The sequence below is a fragment of the Amia ocellicauda genome, chromosome 17 (assembly GCF_036373705.1).
Source record: "Amia ocellicauda isolate fAmiCal2 chromosome 17, fAmiCal2.hap1, whole genome shotgun sequence".
Lineage (NCBI taxonomy): Eukaryota > Metazoa > Chordata > Actinopteri > Amiiformes > Amiidae > Amia > Amia ocellicauda.
The window spans coordinates 16,891,262-16,909,368 of record NC_089866.1 but is presented as its reverse complement, the minus strand read 5'-3'; the positions used below and the strand labels follow the sequence as shown (position 1 = coordinate 16,909,368).

The 18,107-nt window shown below is 38.6% G+C and overlaps 1 protein-coding gene across 13 annotated transcripts in view; it reads left to right on the top strand.

The window, feature by feature from the left end:
• The first annotated feature begins 2,052 nt into the window (after positions 1-2,052).
• The window catches only part of fbrsl1 (fibrosin-like 1), a 279,122-nt gene continuing 263,067 nt past the window's right edge, over positions 2,053-18,107 (top strand). For 7 of the 13 annotated variants that reach the window (XM_066690182.1, XM_066690178.1, XM_066690189.1 and 4 more), the window contains exon 1: positions 2,054-3,293. In XM_066690182.1, the coding sequence (XP_066546279.1) occupies positions 3,000-3,293 (294 nt within the window). In that variant the 5' untranslated portion in view covers positions 2,054-2,999. Of the gene's footprint in view, positions 3,294-18,107 lie in introns of all 13 variants that reach the window. The other 6 variants (XM_066690181.1, XM_066690186.1, XM_066690184.1 and 3 more) reach the window with 3 other exon arrangements.

Below are 18,107 nucleotides of genomic sequence, written 5' to 3'. Positions count from 1 at the left end.
TCGCATGCTACCAGCAGGGATAAGACGCACCACAGTCTAGGCATAATCCGCAGCAGTCTTCTGTAAATTATCTTTGTATAAAAGGAACACCTGTCTTTCACTTGAATTTGATGCCAGCAGCTTGATAATGAACAGGTAGTGTTTGAGCTCACAAAACTCAAGCTTCCTTCACATTTTTCAGCTGTGGATCTTAATGGATTCAGTGTCTTCACTTTTAAGTTGCCAGATAAAACACACCCTTTCAATATTATGATCAAATATTTTAATTTCCACCTGTATATACAATCAGGGGTATTACACCTGAATGTGCAGTGAGCAAAATACCATATCTAAGCAAGCAGTCTATCGTGTTAGCTTTGATACAAAATCTTTTGAGCAGAACATGAATATATCTTATTTTTTATTTTTTTTGCATCAATCCATGTGATTCATGTGACACGTAGGCATAGCTTGTTAAAATTAATAGCAAACTAAAGGTGATTATGTTTTTTCCACTGACCTGATGACCTATGTTGCTTCTTTGAAAAACAAAAACAAAACTGAAGATCCACCAGACAGTTTTTAATAGAACAAGATGGAGGCAAGACTCATCTCGCTGCCTAGGATATAGCAGTGAGAGGTGGTCATATAAGGCAGACAGGTTGTTATTGTGACTGTAGTGTGGGTCTTGTTTTTTTGTTCTCCCCAACATACCCTATGCTACACAAAGCTGCCAATTTAGATTAAATATATACTTCAGATTACAGACTTTCAAAAACAGCATGCATGTTATTCCTGCGGTGGAACTGAGCTTTCTTCTCTCTAGACTCTCCTGGTTTAGTATCAGTTAACAGGAAACAAATAAGAATAATTATTATTATTATAAGAAATGTTATCCTTCATCGCACTTTCACTGTTTTCTGTGTGCTAAAGCAAAACAGATGATACTGTAAGAACAGATGCAAAAACTTGCCCTAATTTCTTAACCAAATTTCTGAGTCACTAGGCAGTCACAAGTATAAAGCTCTTTTATTCTTCATATCTGATTGTCTCTTATGAGCAATATTTTACACATATTTTATTTAGAAAGAACGGTAAATACAGCCAACTAATTCAGGTCCAAATAGCCAGACTATATGCTGTGTGTATATACTGTACATTACAGTTTCAATGTGGCATTTGTTGTGTTTATTGGTTTGATAAACATTGGTTTAACTAATTTATACATTTACAATAAAATAAAACTATTATTCTTTTTTTTTTTTTTTGCAGACACATTTACACACTTTTCAAAAGAAACATTCAAAGCACAAACTACAGTAGGTATAGTGCATTTTTCAGAGTCATGATTCAACAATTGAACCCTGGCTTCTTACATTATTTTCTCTGAATGCAGGAGGAATTAGGCACATTTTAGGGCATGTAATCAAGACAGACAGGTAGTGCAGATTCAACCCCCGTCCCAGGGAATTAAACAGGACAATCAATCAAGAGTGATGACTACTTAGGACAATGCGATCCCCAAAACCAAGGTGTCTACACAGGCAACAGTAGGACAGATTGCGATTGAGCCTGGGTGCTAATATCTACCGTATTGTTCGTGTGAAAGCATGCACCAGCAGCAGCTGACAGCAACAATGTTTCCATTTTACAAAACGTGCAGGCATTGTGTCACCTGGCCTGTCTAAATCTTTCTATGGGAGAAAATCTGATATTTTACGAGAAAGACACAGGGAGAAAAGATGAGCAACCAGGCACACATAATAACGAGTAATGGTCGCGGAGCTGCACGCAGTCTGCTGTGTATAATGCACACACAGTGTTAGTTGCACGGCTGAGTCTGAGCTATCGACCGAGGCTGGTCCTGCACAGGCTGCCTTTCTCACCTCCTCACATAAACACTCAAATAAGACCAACATCAGAGCTGGCTAAAACGCAGACACAGAGGATGCCATGTAACTGTCTCTCCGAGGCGAAATAAGTTGCCGAGAGTCATTTTAAAGTGTTCAATAAAGTAGCTCACTTCCTTCGGTAATTGCGGAGATGGCGGAAGTGCGTCAGCTGTCTGAGCTCCGGGGCTGTTACCGCACTGACTCCACTTTCACATCCAGGGAAAAGAGCGGCGAGCGGCGAGCAGCTCCCAGTCCCGCTGTGTCTTTAAGCCACTTGTCAAACCTCCAGCGCCGCAGCGCCGCGCAGCGCAGCCGCCTCTCGACGCCGGGCGCGGGCCAGCGGATGGCCGGGGAAGGGGCTCCACAGTCAAACTTCCAGGCCCGGGAAGAGCGTTTGATTTCTGCTCCCGGGAAATGCGAGGGCTTTGATCAGAGCCGGGGGGGTGTTTAAAACACAAGTCAGTACCTCCAAAAACCGTAAAAGAAAGCAAACAGTGCGAATAAGAAGCGGAAGACTTGGCAGACCGTGCGCTCGCTGTTTTAGCAGAATTGAACTGTGCAACTTAGCAGCGGCGTGAGATGGTGAACAGTTGCAAGTTGCCAATATACGGAGGATATTGCCCGCTGATCAATTTCTAATCTGCAAAAGCACACATTGCCGGACGGATATTTTGCGTGTTTGTAGTGGATTATGGATTGGCTGGTGGAAGAGAAGGAGCAGCGATGTGATTTCTCGACGTGGTGTCCGCTATGCAGCTGTTAACACTCTGTTTGGCCATTGCAACAAAGTTGCAAAGCAAGTGATATTTTCTGTTGCAATTTTGCACCTGTCTAAAAGGAGAAAGCATCGCTGGATTTTGTGTGGGATCTCGGGAAGATTTGGGTCGCTTATTTACCTGCATTGTGGATTATTTGGAATTTAATTTGCTTTTTTATTTTCGGGAGGTTTACATCCAAGGTCATTCTGTGGATCTAATTGTTACACATATATAAATCTCTCTCTTTTTGCAGTCGGGTCGTCGAGGAGTTGTTTGTTTTCACTATTCTAAGGATAATCACGTTTCGTTGTTTGTTTTTTTAGATTTTTTTTATTTATTTTATTTTTTTAGTTTCTGTAAAGATTGTAAAATGGATGGGAAATTGAGGCAGAGTCGGAGATCCCGGTCCCAGAGGGACAGGGTGAGGAGACGGGAGGCTGCTGGTAGGGATGCCCGCAACCAGAGTCCGTCCTCCTGCTCTGACAGAGAGCAAAGTCCCGGGAGGGATCATCCTTCTCAAAATGGTAAAAAACCTCCAAATCTGGCTCCCTCTGCCCGGACATCCCGTCCACCCAGGAGAAAGAGACGGGAATCCAGCTCCCAAGAGGAGGATATTATTGATGGATTTGCCATAGCCAGCTTTATCAGCCTGGATTCTCTGGAGGTAAGTGGGGGCTAAAAATTATAATCATATTCAAAACACGTTTTCATACTGTATCTTTGGATTGAATAGAGCAAAGTTATTATTATTGTTAATTATTATTATTATTTTTTAAGTTTTTGCTGATCGGAGTGCTATACAATATGCGAGGGTGTTTTAAAATAAACCGTAATAGCGCCTTGATAGTTTTGTTGTTGCCTGGATCCAAATGTGCAAACATCTGTTTTCTTGAATAACATGTATGCATATGTATAATGTAGGTGTATGTTTGTAACCACTTTCTGCGTGGAGTCCTTAATATATCTGTCACACGATCTGTCTAATAAGATTTCGTTTATTTAAGATGAAATATTTAGAGACTGGTCGGTACAGCAGTATTGCTGTGTGCCTGTCTGTCTGTCTGTCAGTGTAGTCATGTATCTATCCATCCATCCATCCACGGTGTGTTTTTGTTTTCTTCTGCACATCACTGGCGACCTTAAAAGTGCGGGACTGCAACAGATATGGGAACACCCATTTAACAGCATCTGTATTGATCTTTTGCATTTCACAGCTATTATGAACACATAGTTTATGATCAAACCGCATGCAGGTGTCACACGATCAACCTGCCAACGGCCATCGACCTGATCTGATGTTTGGACATTTTTTACATGACTAATATATTCACTTGCAAACTCCTCTGATCACTTTGTTGGGGATCATGCCATAGGTGCCATTTACTTATAGTTATAGTTTCTGTATTATTGGACTGCTATTTATTTCTGTCGTGTTTCTGCTCCATAAGTGGACTGTAAAGCTGTCCAGTTCTGCAATGCATGAGAGCAAACATTAGGTCATGTTCAGGTTGATTGTGTACTTAATTAAATACAGCTTTATAATGGATGTAAGAGCAATGCAATTACTAAAGCTGAGGCCAAATATCACCACCCAACAAACATTGACACGGTGCTGGTGACCCAGGGTTGTGGTGGGAAGTCAGTCTTGTGATATTCCTTTCATTTGAATTCTCCGAGGGGCACAGCCATTCTTTTGTTAGCCACTGAAATGACAAACTGGATGATCACTAAAAGCTTGTCACCAATTTGTCACAACCCATCTGGTTACAAGATTAACCTGTCAAGCCATCAGTAATTATGTGGATATTCCATTAACTCAGGGCTTCCACACCACTTAAAGGAATTTATATTAAAACAGTCAGTGTCTTTAAGTTGTTAAGAGTGAAGGTAAAGTGTTATTTTGCAGAATGGCGTGGGCTTTTTCCATGGGTTTGGATAGACAATACCAGTGTGTTTTGTTGTTGTTGTTTTTGCTGCATTTACTGTCAGTAAATCACTCTCTCTGGATTTCCCAGATGTACCGAATTAAGCTATATATCAACATCTCTTTACTTAAAAAGAAATCTAAGTTGTACTCTGGAAGATGACTTTACATTCTTCTTAACACAGATGATTTTGAGATGTTATCAAACTAATGACATCACCCTTTACGCAAAACGAATCTAAGTTGTTCAGTTAGTCAGAAATGCACACAGATGCAGATAGATGCAGTGTATACTTAGTGTATTTTAAAGGTTTACTGTTTTCTCTTCAAACAGAACCGGAAACCGCTATTTTTTGGATCAATTGATTTACTATGAAACAAAGAACAAACTTTTAAAAGCTCTAATACGTCTCTCTGAAAGACATGTTTAACATAGCTTTTTAGTCAGTAAACCAGCACGTAGTTGAAACTCAGAGCACACTTGGAGAGATTACTTGTCAGAAACCAGCACTAATACACTCTGAGAAGTGATAAGAAAAAAACACATTAGGCTTCTTACAATACTATGTTTTACACCCCGAAGATTGTCCATAACTGTAAAGTTTTAATCCGTTCTCCCCTTAATATTATCCTGAAAGTATTCCCCCAAGCCTGTTTCTTATTCATATCAGTAGCCTCTAACTTTATTTTTAATACCCAGTTGAAAAGTGTCAGCGTAGTACTGACACAGTGCTTAATTAGTCTATGATAGACACATACTTAGGATTGTTTTGCCAAGTCCAGGCTCAGCTTTCCTTGATTGATTACATTTACTTTTTGGCGGACCTGGCAGAAAAATAAGTTATGATTGGAGAAGTTATTGAAGTGAAAGTATCACAATATAGCATGTAGCAGGATTTCAGAACTATTATGTAATGTTTCCATGTGCATATTTAAAATTGTATTGCTTAGGTGGTTTTAATTCTGTGCTTAAAAATGACATTCCTAGTCAAAGTATTATTATATTTGTTTTTCTATGAGCTGCAAATGGTGACAATAACTTGAATGTATCATTGCTGTGTTCTGGTGGCTGATCTGCTCAGCAGTAGGTGTTAAAGTGCTCTATATTAATTGGAATGTGGACAAACCTTATCACCTAAGCTGAATGGAAAGCTAATTGCATATCAATTATAAAACTGCGACAGTACCATTAGCCATTATTTAAATAACTGTCTCCCTGTAGTATCATGCTCTAATAAGCTCTGCGAAGTTTAAAGGGTATTCTCACTACCACGTGAATTAGTGATGGTCAGTATGCCTTTTACTGTATTATCGCAAGTCATGAGTTTTTAAATGTCTCATTTACACTTCAGTCGGAGCCTTAAACTGAACTCCGCAGTTATTAAGCCATCTGGACTGTTCATCAGTTTGCATGCATTAGAATGGTAGGAGGAGATTTATCAGAAATAAGTGTCCTGTATTCATATAAACTAAGTAAAGGTTTATTGGAATGATGTATAGTTTTTTAGATTGCTGAACAGATCTAAAATTAGGAATATCTGGTATTATATATAATATTATAACCATTATGTATAAAAATGTTAACATATTCTAAATGCTTAAATGACAACGTGTGTTTTTTGATACTTGTGCCTCTTGTTTATTTTCCAAAGTGAATTGTTAGATGAAATAAAACTGTACTCTCACAAATTTAGAAATAAGACTATAATGCGACATGCTTACTTATGTAGTGGAGTGGCAGCAATGGAAGAGTGTGTCTATGTGATGAGATATCGTTTTGGAATGGTATAGTTCTCGTGGCAGCTAGAAACTGCTCGTATATCTATTTAGCAAATTATATAATGCTGCTAAGCCTTCCCAAAGGCAACTGGTAAATTGCACTTCTGAAAATTGATAAGGGAATGTTGCAATTATCTACCTTCCGTAATAAAAATGTCTGATTTCTTAATCTTTGTACTAAATTGGAGTAGCAAATCCTTTTGCTAATCCAGAAAAGCTGATCCTTATTTTTCTATCTGCTTAGCTTGAATTGTCAGATTTGTATGGCTTTGCACTGAAGAGAACCATATTTTTTTTCAAACAGGAATTAATTTGTTACGGCCAAAATTTTTCTTTGATTTGAAGATAAATTTGACACCTGTAATAGAGTTCAGTTTTTTTAAAACAGTATAATCAGTCTCATTTGCTTTAATTTCATAGATTCTCTTTGCTTACAGTAGTTAAGCACTGCTTTTACTCCCGATCACTAACTTTTACATTCTCACAATGGGCAATTATTATATTCAGTTATTTTCTCAAGCTTTTGTCTGGACTGGGAGCATCATTTCAGTCAAAACTCCACACTCTGCCATCTTGCATTACTGAAACTGGCAGGCCGATAAACACACGATCTAAATATATCCTCTGAAGGAACAGTCTGTCCAGCCCATGGGGGCATTTGGTGGGGACTGTGATATGTGCATGCTGTCTTCTCACTACTGAACTCGAGTCTTGGAAAATGTGTGAGGAGCAGTTAAAGTCGTAGCCACGATGACAGCTGAAATGATATCGCTGTAACAATATATCACTCTGCACATATGTATTTATTTTTTCTTTTGCTCATGGACTCTTTTGCATGATGCATGACAAGATACAATTATCAGATGATGGACTGTTTTATTACCTCCTTGAGGGCATTTCATGTAAACTGTGCATGTACTGTAGATGTTCTTTGTTGCTTAGCTTTCAGTTCAGGGGTTTTCATAACCCGTGCTTGATCCATTTTTGTATCAGCCGTTTAACCACAGAAATCACAGTGTTTGTGGGCGGAGAAAGAATACATCACAGTTATAATGTTAAATAATGTTATTATTTTTCTGTTGAAGGGAAAATGTTGTCGATATTCAAAACCGATCTCGGCTACATATGGTTTTTCAGCAAATGGCAGTGTGAGTTATAAGCTTTAATGTTGATGATTTTAAAGGGTTTGATTGGCAGCAAGGTCTTTAAGAGATGTATGGTAACATTAATGAGGCATAAATCGGTTGGGCTTTAAGTGCGCCACTAAGTAATGAGAACATACTTATATTTTCCTTTCAAATGAGGATTTCTTCTCTTTCTCCCTACCACTCATCGGTACACTATAGTACAATCCACTGAAAGGATCACTTGTTTTTGTACAGCTAGTGACGTCATTGTTTCTTAAGCTGAAATAGTCTTTTTCTTGTTGGTACGTGCAAAGCAATTATTTCCTCTGCCCTTGGTCACGCTCTGCAAACTCATTAACTGGCTGCTTGAAGATGCAGCCAGGTGCTTCGAAATCCCCCTCTCGAGCATCTCCACCACCCCAGCTCTTCGGCTATGTAGGCCGCTTTGTTATGTCATGGCCGGCTCGGAGGGGCTCTGGAGTTTGCTTTGGCAGCAAACTATCAATAAAGTAAGCAGTTTTGAAGTTCAGCAGTAAGGGGGGATGTGCCACAGTCAGGACTGTACCTTGGGTGTTTTAGAAGTAAAGCAGACCGAGCAACATACACAAACAAAAGGATTGTTGGTTTTGCATCCATCACTGCTTAATTAAACCTGCCAATCCCGTGTAACATTTGCGTTCAGTGGTTCTGAGGGAGTTAAGCGAAAAGCCTATGCCAGGTGGTGGAGTGGTTCTGGAGACTTCAGTGCAGAATTTAAATGTCAAAAATAGACATAACCTTGCTTTAGAAGCTTACAGCATGTCAGACAAAATGTAATTGAAATCAGACGAAATGAATATACTTTTTAATTATTATTATTATTATTATGTAAAAGAAACCACAGGCAACTTTGGAAGACTAAAGCCAGACTGTTAAAGCACTAACCTTGTGAGAAAATAAATAACTTATTTATTTATTTTACGTTTATTTACAAACCCGCTCTGTAGTTACACTTGCGTGTGTTGTGAAATCTGAACCCTGGAAATAAAACCTTCTATGGCGGTAGAAATGCTTCTTACGGGGAAGGCAATTAGCGTAACAGTTGTCGACAAGTTTCTTGCTATAAATGTTACATATGAAGATCATCTCTGAAGGGAATAGTCTTTATGGTAGAAGCGATCCTTGCAATAATTGCTGAGAGCTCTATTCCCCGTCTGAAACCAGATCCAGAGAAGGTTGTTACAGTCAGCAGCCCTCATTTCCCTCCAGATAAAAAGCAGATTCTAGGAACAGCTGTCCGTCTCTGCACGGCTCGTGATCATCTAGAGGACCTTCTTAAGTGGAGACGGTGGCTGATGTCGAATATTAGTGCATTAGTATATTTGAAACCGAATAAGGACTCGTGCTGTTGTGTCGTTTAGCACTGCTTGGCTTTTGGCAGCCTCCTTCTTGGCCTTGTTCCAAGATCATAGGCCTTGGATTTATCTATCATTGTCCCATTAGTACTGGGAAGTGGTGTTTTTTTTAATATAAATATTATATCTAACTTCATACTTGCTATCTCTGGTGGTCAGAACCATGAGTTGAAAAATCCATAATAAAACAAAACTCAATAAATGCCGTTGTGTTGTGGAGGCTGCTGAGAGACAGGGATGACCCAAGGGCACTTACCAACAGAGTCACACGTTTAGTGCTCATGCCTCTACTCGTGGAGGGATATAATAGCTCTTGGGATCTCTTGGCTTCCTTAAGCTCATAACTGTACTGCTCCCTGAGGGCCAGTTCAAGCAGGTGTAATGGATGGTCTTGAGGGAGTTGGACACGAATCCAACAAAAAAAGAAATGGTATGATTATGTACTTGTCTGTCTTTACTGGTGACATAATTTATCTGCAAATCAGGGCAGATAAACGAAGGTTTAGTTTGACACTGAAACTTGCTTTCGCGGGTTTAATATGAATGCAGGAATACTGTAAACATTTCCACAAAACTGCCACTTCATTTTAGTTTCTTGTCAGGTTACATAAGAGTTTTTAAGCATTCGTTATGATTGTTTTTCTCTTTAGATGAATATGTGTGTATTTGAAGTACTCCGTTAATCGTTTCAGTCATTGCGTGGTTGTTAATTTCAGTTGCGATTATTTCTCATCATCATGCTTGAACTAGGGCGGCGGATTTATTTACCTTTCAGATATAACCCTGACACACGATGCTCCAACTCTTTCAGTCTCCGAAATCCCCCAACCTCTTTCCTAGAAGGGCTTTTTTGATGTGCCCCCAGACTGGTCTGTAGCTTCTGATATAGAAAACCCAAGCTTTCGGCAAACTGTTTAACTCATGCATTTCTGACACAAAATTAGTCAAGTTTCTCAAGTAGTCATGTGGGAAGGGTTTCCGAAAATGGTGAGTAACTGGCAAACGACTGACTTTCTTTCTGAGGCAATTAGCAGAACTTATGTTGTGGGAAATTTCAGTCTAGGTTGTGCTGGTGTGCGCTTACAGCAAAGCAGAAGGCGATCAGTTGGCGTGTTTTCAATGACTGGATGGAGTATATGAAAGAAAGTATTCTTCTATTCATAATGATTGTGTAAAACTACATTTTTTTCATATTCCTGTATTTGGTTTCCACTATCCATTTCAAGTAACCGTTACATGGAACCCTTTTTTCCTTGATCAACCAGTTAATGATAATCACAGTATTTTTTTTTTTTTCCAGCACAGGATATCAAATGACAATCTGTGATAGTCTGTGTTAAGTGTCACCTGCTCTTTAAAATTCTTTGTGTTGTTTCCTTGTGTAGTCCAGGTATAACATTTGGTGACTATTGATTTCTTCAGTACAATCCAGATGTCAGTGAGTGTTGTGCTTCTAGGCTAATTTGAGAACCTCATGTATTGCCACCAAGGTAGAAGATTGTGTAACATAATTGTTTAATATTGTGGGATGATGGTGCCTGCTGTGACAGAAAGAAACAAGCAGGAATATCCCAATACAGTCCTGTAAATATTCTCTTCTTCGTCCTTGTTGAAAACAACATTTTGTATTCGCATAAAAAGAGGCATTCCTGTAATTTATGTAAAATTACAATTTTGTAAATTCTTGCCACATTACAATTACCAGTGTAGAAATGTAGAGTCCGCTATCTGGGAGAAATCAGACTTTATTTATTCCCAGTAAATGTTAATATAATTTGTGCTGATTTTGATTTTGTATTGTCAAAATTTTGCAAACCATTATGCATTTTTAATCTTCAGCTAAAACTGAGTCTTATTCCTGCATCCAGCTGTAACAAACACTATGTTGTGGCCCGAAAAACAACATTTTTAGGCCTACCAGTATTTTATTTAATGTTTATTTATTTAATAATGAGGGAGACACTGAACAGGCAAGACTCATTAAAGAGTTTTTGTAATTATTGGTAATTTCCCCCACACTTCTGAAGCCCTTGAGGCTGAACAGCACACTGTTAGTGAAACTGAAAGTCAGTAGATTGGCAAATGGCATATTATACAGTGCAGACCTGTAATGGCTAGCTTTTGATTCACTATCTTGAACATAAAACATACAGAAGCAGAATTAAGGAGCTGTTGGTTTTTTTCATTATTAAATAACAGAAAGCAAATAATGCACTAGATTCATACAAGCACATCTGCTTTGCCTACTTTATATTTGAAAATATCTGGCATCCAAATATTATATTATATAAAAATATATTCTATAAACCCAATACTTATTTTGAAATGTCAAACGGAAATAATTTAAATATTTTTTCTCCACCTGATATATGGTTCATCATCACTTAAATAAACCTCTTGTATATCAGTTACATCAGAAGAATAGCAATTCCACAAAAAAAAGCTGGGTCGTGATTTCAAACACCACTCAGACTTCCTCCTTAATTGCTTACTGACAGCTAAACTGTATCCGTGGTGCATAAACTCATTTTTCTGTACCCTCGCCGCTTGCGGTGTTCGTACAAATGAAAACATTTCCTCTGTGAATACACATTTGCAATCTTGTGTGTCAAAGCAGTGTGAGAATTGCAGTTAAACCTACTGCTACAACCTGTGTTGTTTCTTATGTTAATTAGCACAATAATAACTAGGAAAGACATGTTCAAGAATTATACACAATTTGCCAACACTTAATGCTTTGTTTTAGAAAGGCAAGTCAGTAGCGCCGTGAAGAAGTATCGTGGGATCCGGAGCAGAAGTAATCTGTAAAGTACAGGAGAGTGACATCTAGACAGTTATCTTGGCAGCCAGACAGTTTTATTATTGTTATTATATTTTTTTAACAACTGAGCTTGTTTTAACAGTAGCGTGAGTGCTAATGGTGTCCAAGGATACAGAACAACAGTATAGTTGTGTCTGAAACACAAAACCTAATGCAGCGCATAACCGTGACTGTCATGGGGAAGCAAGTCAGTAATAGAGTAAAAAAAAAAAAAAAAAAAAAAAAAATACTGTTTACAGTTAAATTACTTTCACTTAACGCCCTGTGGTAGCTTAGTAATACAATGACTTGTTACTTATATTTACTTTAAAGGTTCACAGTTTACTTAAGTATTTTTTTTTAAACCAGGGGTGTTTTGTTTACATGCTACCCTAGCACTGTTCTTGTTTCTTTGTTTGATTACATATTAGTTTAATTAGTTTCCCAACTGGTTCTGACACTTTCATTGGAGTTGTGTAATGGATGGGGGATGTTTATAAATTCAGTGACCTTCATACAATTAACTAAGACCTGCCACACTCACTATAAAGGTAATTCAGTTCTTCTTGTAGCAAAATCTTTATAACAGGTTATGTAACATACCATTCATTGTTTCTGTTACGACCTCAACAGCACTGATGACATGTAGTAGGGAAGTACACCTAGATAATTATTAGCTTTGACTACAGGAGATGTGGGTGGAGGAGGACTATCAGGCATAAGCAAACACAAATAAAGAAAACAAGTATGCGCTTAATTTTTTTTTTTTAAGTTTGGAATGCATTAGAATTTGTTCCATGTTAAAAAAATCTACAACATATTCTTATAGTGTCTCAAAGTTGTGATGTCAGGACCTAGTCAAGGGTGGAGAGGTCATTTGTCCTTCTCTGCTCCACTTTAACTGGAAGCTTCTGCAATTAAGATGCCACTGTAAGGTCTAAATTACTTGTCTGCTACTGTTCACCTTTGGAACCGTGTGAGTCGAAAACTGCTTTGTCAGCACCTGGTTAAGTCTGGGGATGTGGAGCTTGTGGCTTGTACAAAAAACAAAAAAAACGGCGGCGATTCTGCTCCTATTTCAAAACCAGCCTTATAAGAACCAACCCGACTGTGCGATTGTTTATTGGTTTGGTAACCAGATACAAGCCAGGAATCCCTGCCAGATAAAGAGAGAGTGAGCTAATGCGTGTTTGGGGCCCAGTGGCAGAATAGAGTTCATTGTTCACGGGAGAATGCACAATACTTTTTCTGTTTAAGTGTTTCGGGCCTAACTGTTAACAGAAAAAAAAATTGGGGAGGAGGAGAAGGAGAAGTGTCGGAAGTGCCCTGTCGAACTCTTATCTTTCCGTCTTTTTCATGCTTTGTGAAATCCGATTGTCTCGCAGAACAACAGTTCCCTCGGTGACGGTTTCCATCTTCACCTTGATGCAGTTCCGACTGTAAGTGTTTCAGCTCGGCTCAGCTTGGCTTGCACTTCTGTTGCCACAATTAGATTACATTACTGGTCTGGAAACAGTGGCTATGTACACCCTCTTATCTGGTGGAGCACATTCCAGTGTGCAAGGGAGGGGAGTGGCCTTTTCTCTCCTTACACAAAGATCCCAGCCTGTGGATCCCAATAAAACCAGCCCTCCACCGAAACCTTACAGCAGGAGTATGTAAATGATCAAAAGTCAGTGACCCTGCATGAATGGCCAAGAATGAGTAAGACTGGGGCTTCTGACTTTGTTCAGTTTTCCTTTTCTATGTGTAATTGCAGATTTTAAGCCCTGGAAAAGGTTCCCAAAGCCTGTTTTATATTACATTTGTTTCTGTTTTAAACTTCGACAGATTCTTTTAAAATCTAACGGCACGTGGTTCTGTAGCAGGGCCGTTCAGATTTGAAAACCCTGCGAATGTAAAATCAACAAAACCTAACCACACAGTCAGTACCTTGGCATTCCTTCTGGTTTAGGCCCTCGATGGTTTTATAGTTTGTGTGTGTGAGGTCTGAAAGCAAGCCTGTCAAATCTAATATCGCCCGGAGTGCAAATAAAATGACATCACACATCTAGTATTTCAACCTCCGTTAAAAAGAGAACTCCGGAAAAATAAACGTGAATGCAGATTCCTTGATGCCAGCTCATTCCCACTCGGTTTAAAGCATTTGAACTATTTAACAGCATTGGACTATGTTTTTTTTCCCCCAGTTTGACACGTGTAATATGGTAATGCACTGACTAATGCTGCAGTTTTCAGAACTATACTTTAAAGTGTCACAAATAAGCAATGCAATTAACAATGCTTATATATTTTGTGATATGGCAGTGCCTTCCAACTCCCAAATCTTAGGAGGGAGCCAGATTGAAAACAGAGCTCTAATTCCAACAGGAGTTCCTTGTATGTCAATGCTAGTGAGGCACTATCGAGTAATCCGTAAATACCATCTTGACACGAGGGATTTTGCAAATTGTATTTATGTTTTCCTGCTGATGGGGATTTCCATTAGGTCATCTGCAGCCTGTAGTAGTCAAAGATTGACCTTCCCTCTAACATCTCGTCATGATGTTTGTCAGTGGCTGCAAATTCGGCATGCGTCAGTAAGAAAACAGGGATTGTGCTCGAGACTTCAGCCTCGTATTATCAATTTGTTTTAGATGACAGAGATAAGAAGGGGAATCGCTGGCCTTTTCAGAGATGTGATGCTTCAATTAAGGAAGTTGGGAAACGTGAAAAGGGAACTCCTCTAAAATTGTGATTCAAAACACTAATTCTATGATACGTATCAGTGGCAGCATTACAAATGTCCCCCTTCACCAATTTGATCAACACTAGTAATATAGGCCAGTATTCAGCCAAGGTTTTGATGCATTACATGCTTCAGTTTGCCCTAATAAGGTCAGCATTTTTGTTAATTTAAAGAGCATGTTGCAATGAAATTACATTGGGATGCTACAACATCCGTCTGTGTTCTGTGGAAGAAAAAGCCAACTTGTTTTGCAATGCAGATCACCACCGGCAAGCCAGATATTAACCACCAAGGTAACAGACAAATCGCAAACTGGGTTAATCAGCTGGCAAAACCTTTCTCTGTGTTGCACGCTCCTCTGGTGTGTGCTCTGTGATTGCAGTGTCTGTTTATGCAGAAGTGTCAGCTGCTGTAATAAGCCGACTCTCCGGAGTCCCACTTCGGGGGAAGAGGCGCAAGGCAGTAATTTCAGATGGAGGGATTAGCTGTAGCAAGTACAGTCTCTCTGACTCAGATTAAAGGGCTTTCTTTTTTTTTTCTTCTTCTAGAAGAACTCTGCCAACTCTGAGCATTTGGCAAAGCTTTCAAAACACAACTGAATGCTATGAAAGAATTACCTTTCAGAACAAATTATGCTCGTCTGGGACATGTGCTGAATCTGGGGTCAGCATTCGAGATCTTGAAGGCGCTGTAAACCGTAGCTTTTGAAATGGGAATTGCCTGGGAATTCCACCGGGACGGCCTTCGGTTCGGTTGTCACGATGCCACGCACATCACCAGATGCTCCGCCATGCCAGTGCGAGGGGCTGCAAAGTCACCTGCCCCCTTTAATTCCTCTTCCAAGTACATGATGACCTCGCACTTTCTATTCTGTGCTGATACGGCCAGTCAAGGTTAGTGGGCAGTCGAGTCGTGAGTCATATTTTAGGAGAAAAGATGCAAGCTCAATAGATTTGTTTCCCATATATAAATACGGTGACTCAGCAGATCCTTGGAATTTGATTTAACTACAACGTCTTCTGTATCGTTATGTCAGCACGGTGGGTGAAGTAAATCGTGGGGCTGTTTACAGAAGGGTTGTCATTATTATTATTATTATTATTATTATTTTTATTTTTTTATTTTATTTTTTTAAATAAATCCATAGCTTGCACTGACAGGAATCTGTGACCAGCCTTAAAAGCACAGATTTTAAACGTGCTATCTGGGCATTGTGTCTTTTTTAAATGCCTGCTCTAATCTCCTTATATCCCTTGTTCAAACTCAGTTGCATATTTACACCCACATGCACACAGAATCGTCACCATTAATTAGAGCTGTGTGAAATGATTATTTGATTATTTGGATTTGTGTTTTCAGGCGGGGGGTTAGAATGACATTAATGGAGGCGATTAGACTTATCGCTTAGAATTAAACAACGGCTCCACATGTGGAGGGGGAAGAATTAGTGGAACTGATTCCCCTGGCGTAATCATGTTTTAAGGTTTAAGGCCAAATAAGTGTTAAAATAGTAACTTGCACTTGTATAATTGGAATAATCTGACAGCTAATCGATACACTAACTGTCCACAATCAATAACTTCATATTTTCTCTGGGTAAGCTAAATATGAATAATTGAGTAGATCAATTAATAATCTTGATTTTTCACATGCACAAAAGCAACTCTCTGTAATTATTATGCCACTTTAAAAAGTAAATAACTCTTAAGTTTTTTGCTTCAGTTTTCTGATCCCTTTTCCAACTTGCATAGCAAAAAATGCCACTACTTAAATATATGAATGGAATAAAATAAGAACAAGAAATGTTTTCTTGGGCATCATGTGTGTTTATTTTTTTTACATACTTGTTGCATTTGATAAGAGTTAATGCAGTTTCAGGCAGGGCACTGGGGAAAAACAAAATACAAAAAATTGGCAAGCATAATTAAAACTGTTCAATTCATGCGGATCAAATTCAACACTGTGCTGAGATGAGATTTCCTGTGTTTGCCCATGCAGCAAGGGGTTAGTGAGAGAGTTAAGTGTTGGGTTTCAGCTCGGGCCTTTAGTAACCACGTATTTATCAACTCTTTATGCGGACCACTGTCGGATCTGCCATCCAACCTGCGATTACTTCCTCTCTGGATTGTGCTGAGAACATAATGCAGGGATATGGCCTCCTGACAGAAAAGCACTCTACAATGTGCTCCGGTTCCTCTGTGGAATAGTTACCCACTATAAATAAAGTTATTTAACCGCCGAGTCCCCGTAAGATACTAAGTGGAGATTTTGTGCAATAAAATACATATACTGAGTAAAAGAAGATGCATTTAAAACAGATACCTCCCTTCACCTTTAATTGTCTTTCTTTTTTAATGAAGACATTGATCTATAACAGTCTATAAACTAGATTTCAGACAGATCTTGTAGCTTGAATTCCTGCAGTCACTGACATACTAAGAGCTTTTGTTCACCACATGCAGTTCTACCCCTTCTATGTTTCTATAGAAGGAAAAAAAAAACAAAAAAAAAAACAGCTTCATTAAAACTGAAATGTATTTATTTTGGATGCGGTTAAACCCTGAACTAAGCTTTTTTAGGAGGAGGTCCAAACATCTATTAAAGAACTCTTCTCTTGCATGGAAAGTGCTGAACATTTTCCAAAAGACTTGTTTCTGTCTCCATTGTTTCAACTCACGCTTAAGGAAAGTGTAATAAAATACAGCCCAACCATTCTGGAAACTTTTTCCGTAAAATGAATGAATCCACACATCTATCAGGTCTCCACGGGTGTAAATAAATCAATTGCGCATGGTCACCACCACCCATAGGCCTGGTCAATAGATGATGTTATGTTGGAGATTGTGAGAATACATTTTATCTGCAGTTAAGATGTCAATGTAAAACAGTTTTAACTATATTCATAATCAAAACATTTCAGCTGATAGTCAACTTCACTTAATGGGATTTCTTAGTACCACACCACCAAAAGTGCAGCTAGAATTAGCCTGGAGCCCATTGGTATAAAGAAGCAAATGGTGAAATGTGTGAAAAGCTTAATAAACCACTTCAGTTTGATCGAGTTACAGGTTGTCACCTGTATCATTTACTGTAACCAATAGTTTATACAGTAATGTACGCTGATACACTCCAATCCTGAATATTACTTATTTAATACTGTACTTAAAATTTAACAAGGGCTTTTCTGCTGTTCCACAATTTCTGCTTGCTTGATTTTGGTGTATTTTCCTGAGCCTACAGCACAGCGTACTTTGATAGGCTTTTTTTTTTTTTTGGAAATGTAGTACACTTTCATGTGACAGTTTGCAGGGGTAATGTAGAACAGGGCCTCCTTGCTAATTAAACATCTGTTTCCTTGACACCAGCCATGTAGGTACTAAAGAAACAAGAGCGCAACATGGTAACAACGCAGGGCTGGTTTTCACCGCATTCACTAATGGAAAAACGACTTGCTACCTGATTGTGAGAGAGTGTGTGTGTATGTGTGTGTATACTACAATCAATAAATAAATAAAAAGAAAGACGTGTATTTAGAGTAATACATTTTAATAATTTTTTTTTTCCCCAGAAGATTATTTTTCTAAAGACCTTTTTGTTGAATTTCTGTTCAACATTTTTAAATTTCACACGCTTTATAAATGTTGTATTTTAAAGTCAACGTTGAAATGATGGCGTGAAAATATGGTAGTCGCCATGTTCTGCACTTTAAGCCTACTTCCTAAATCA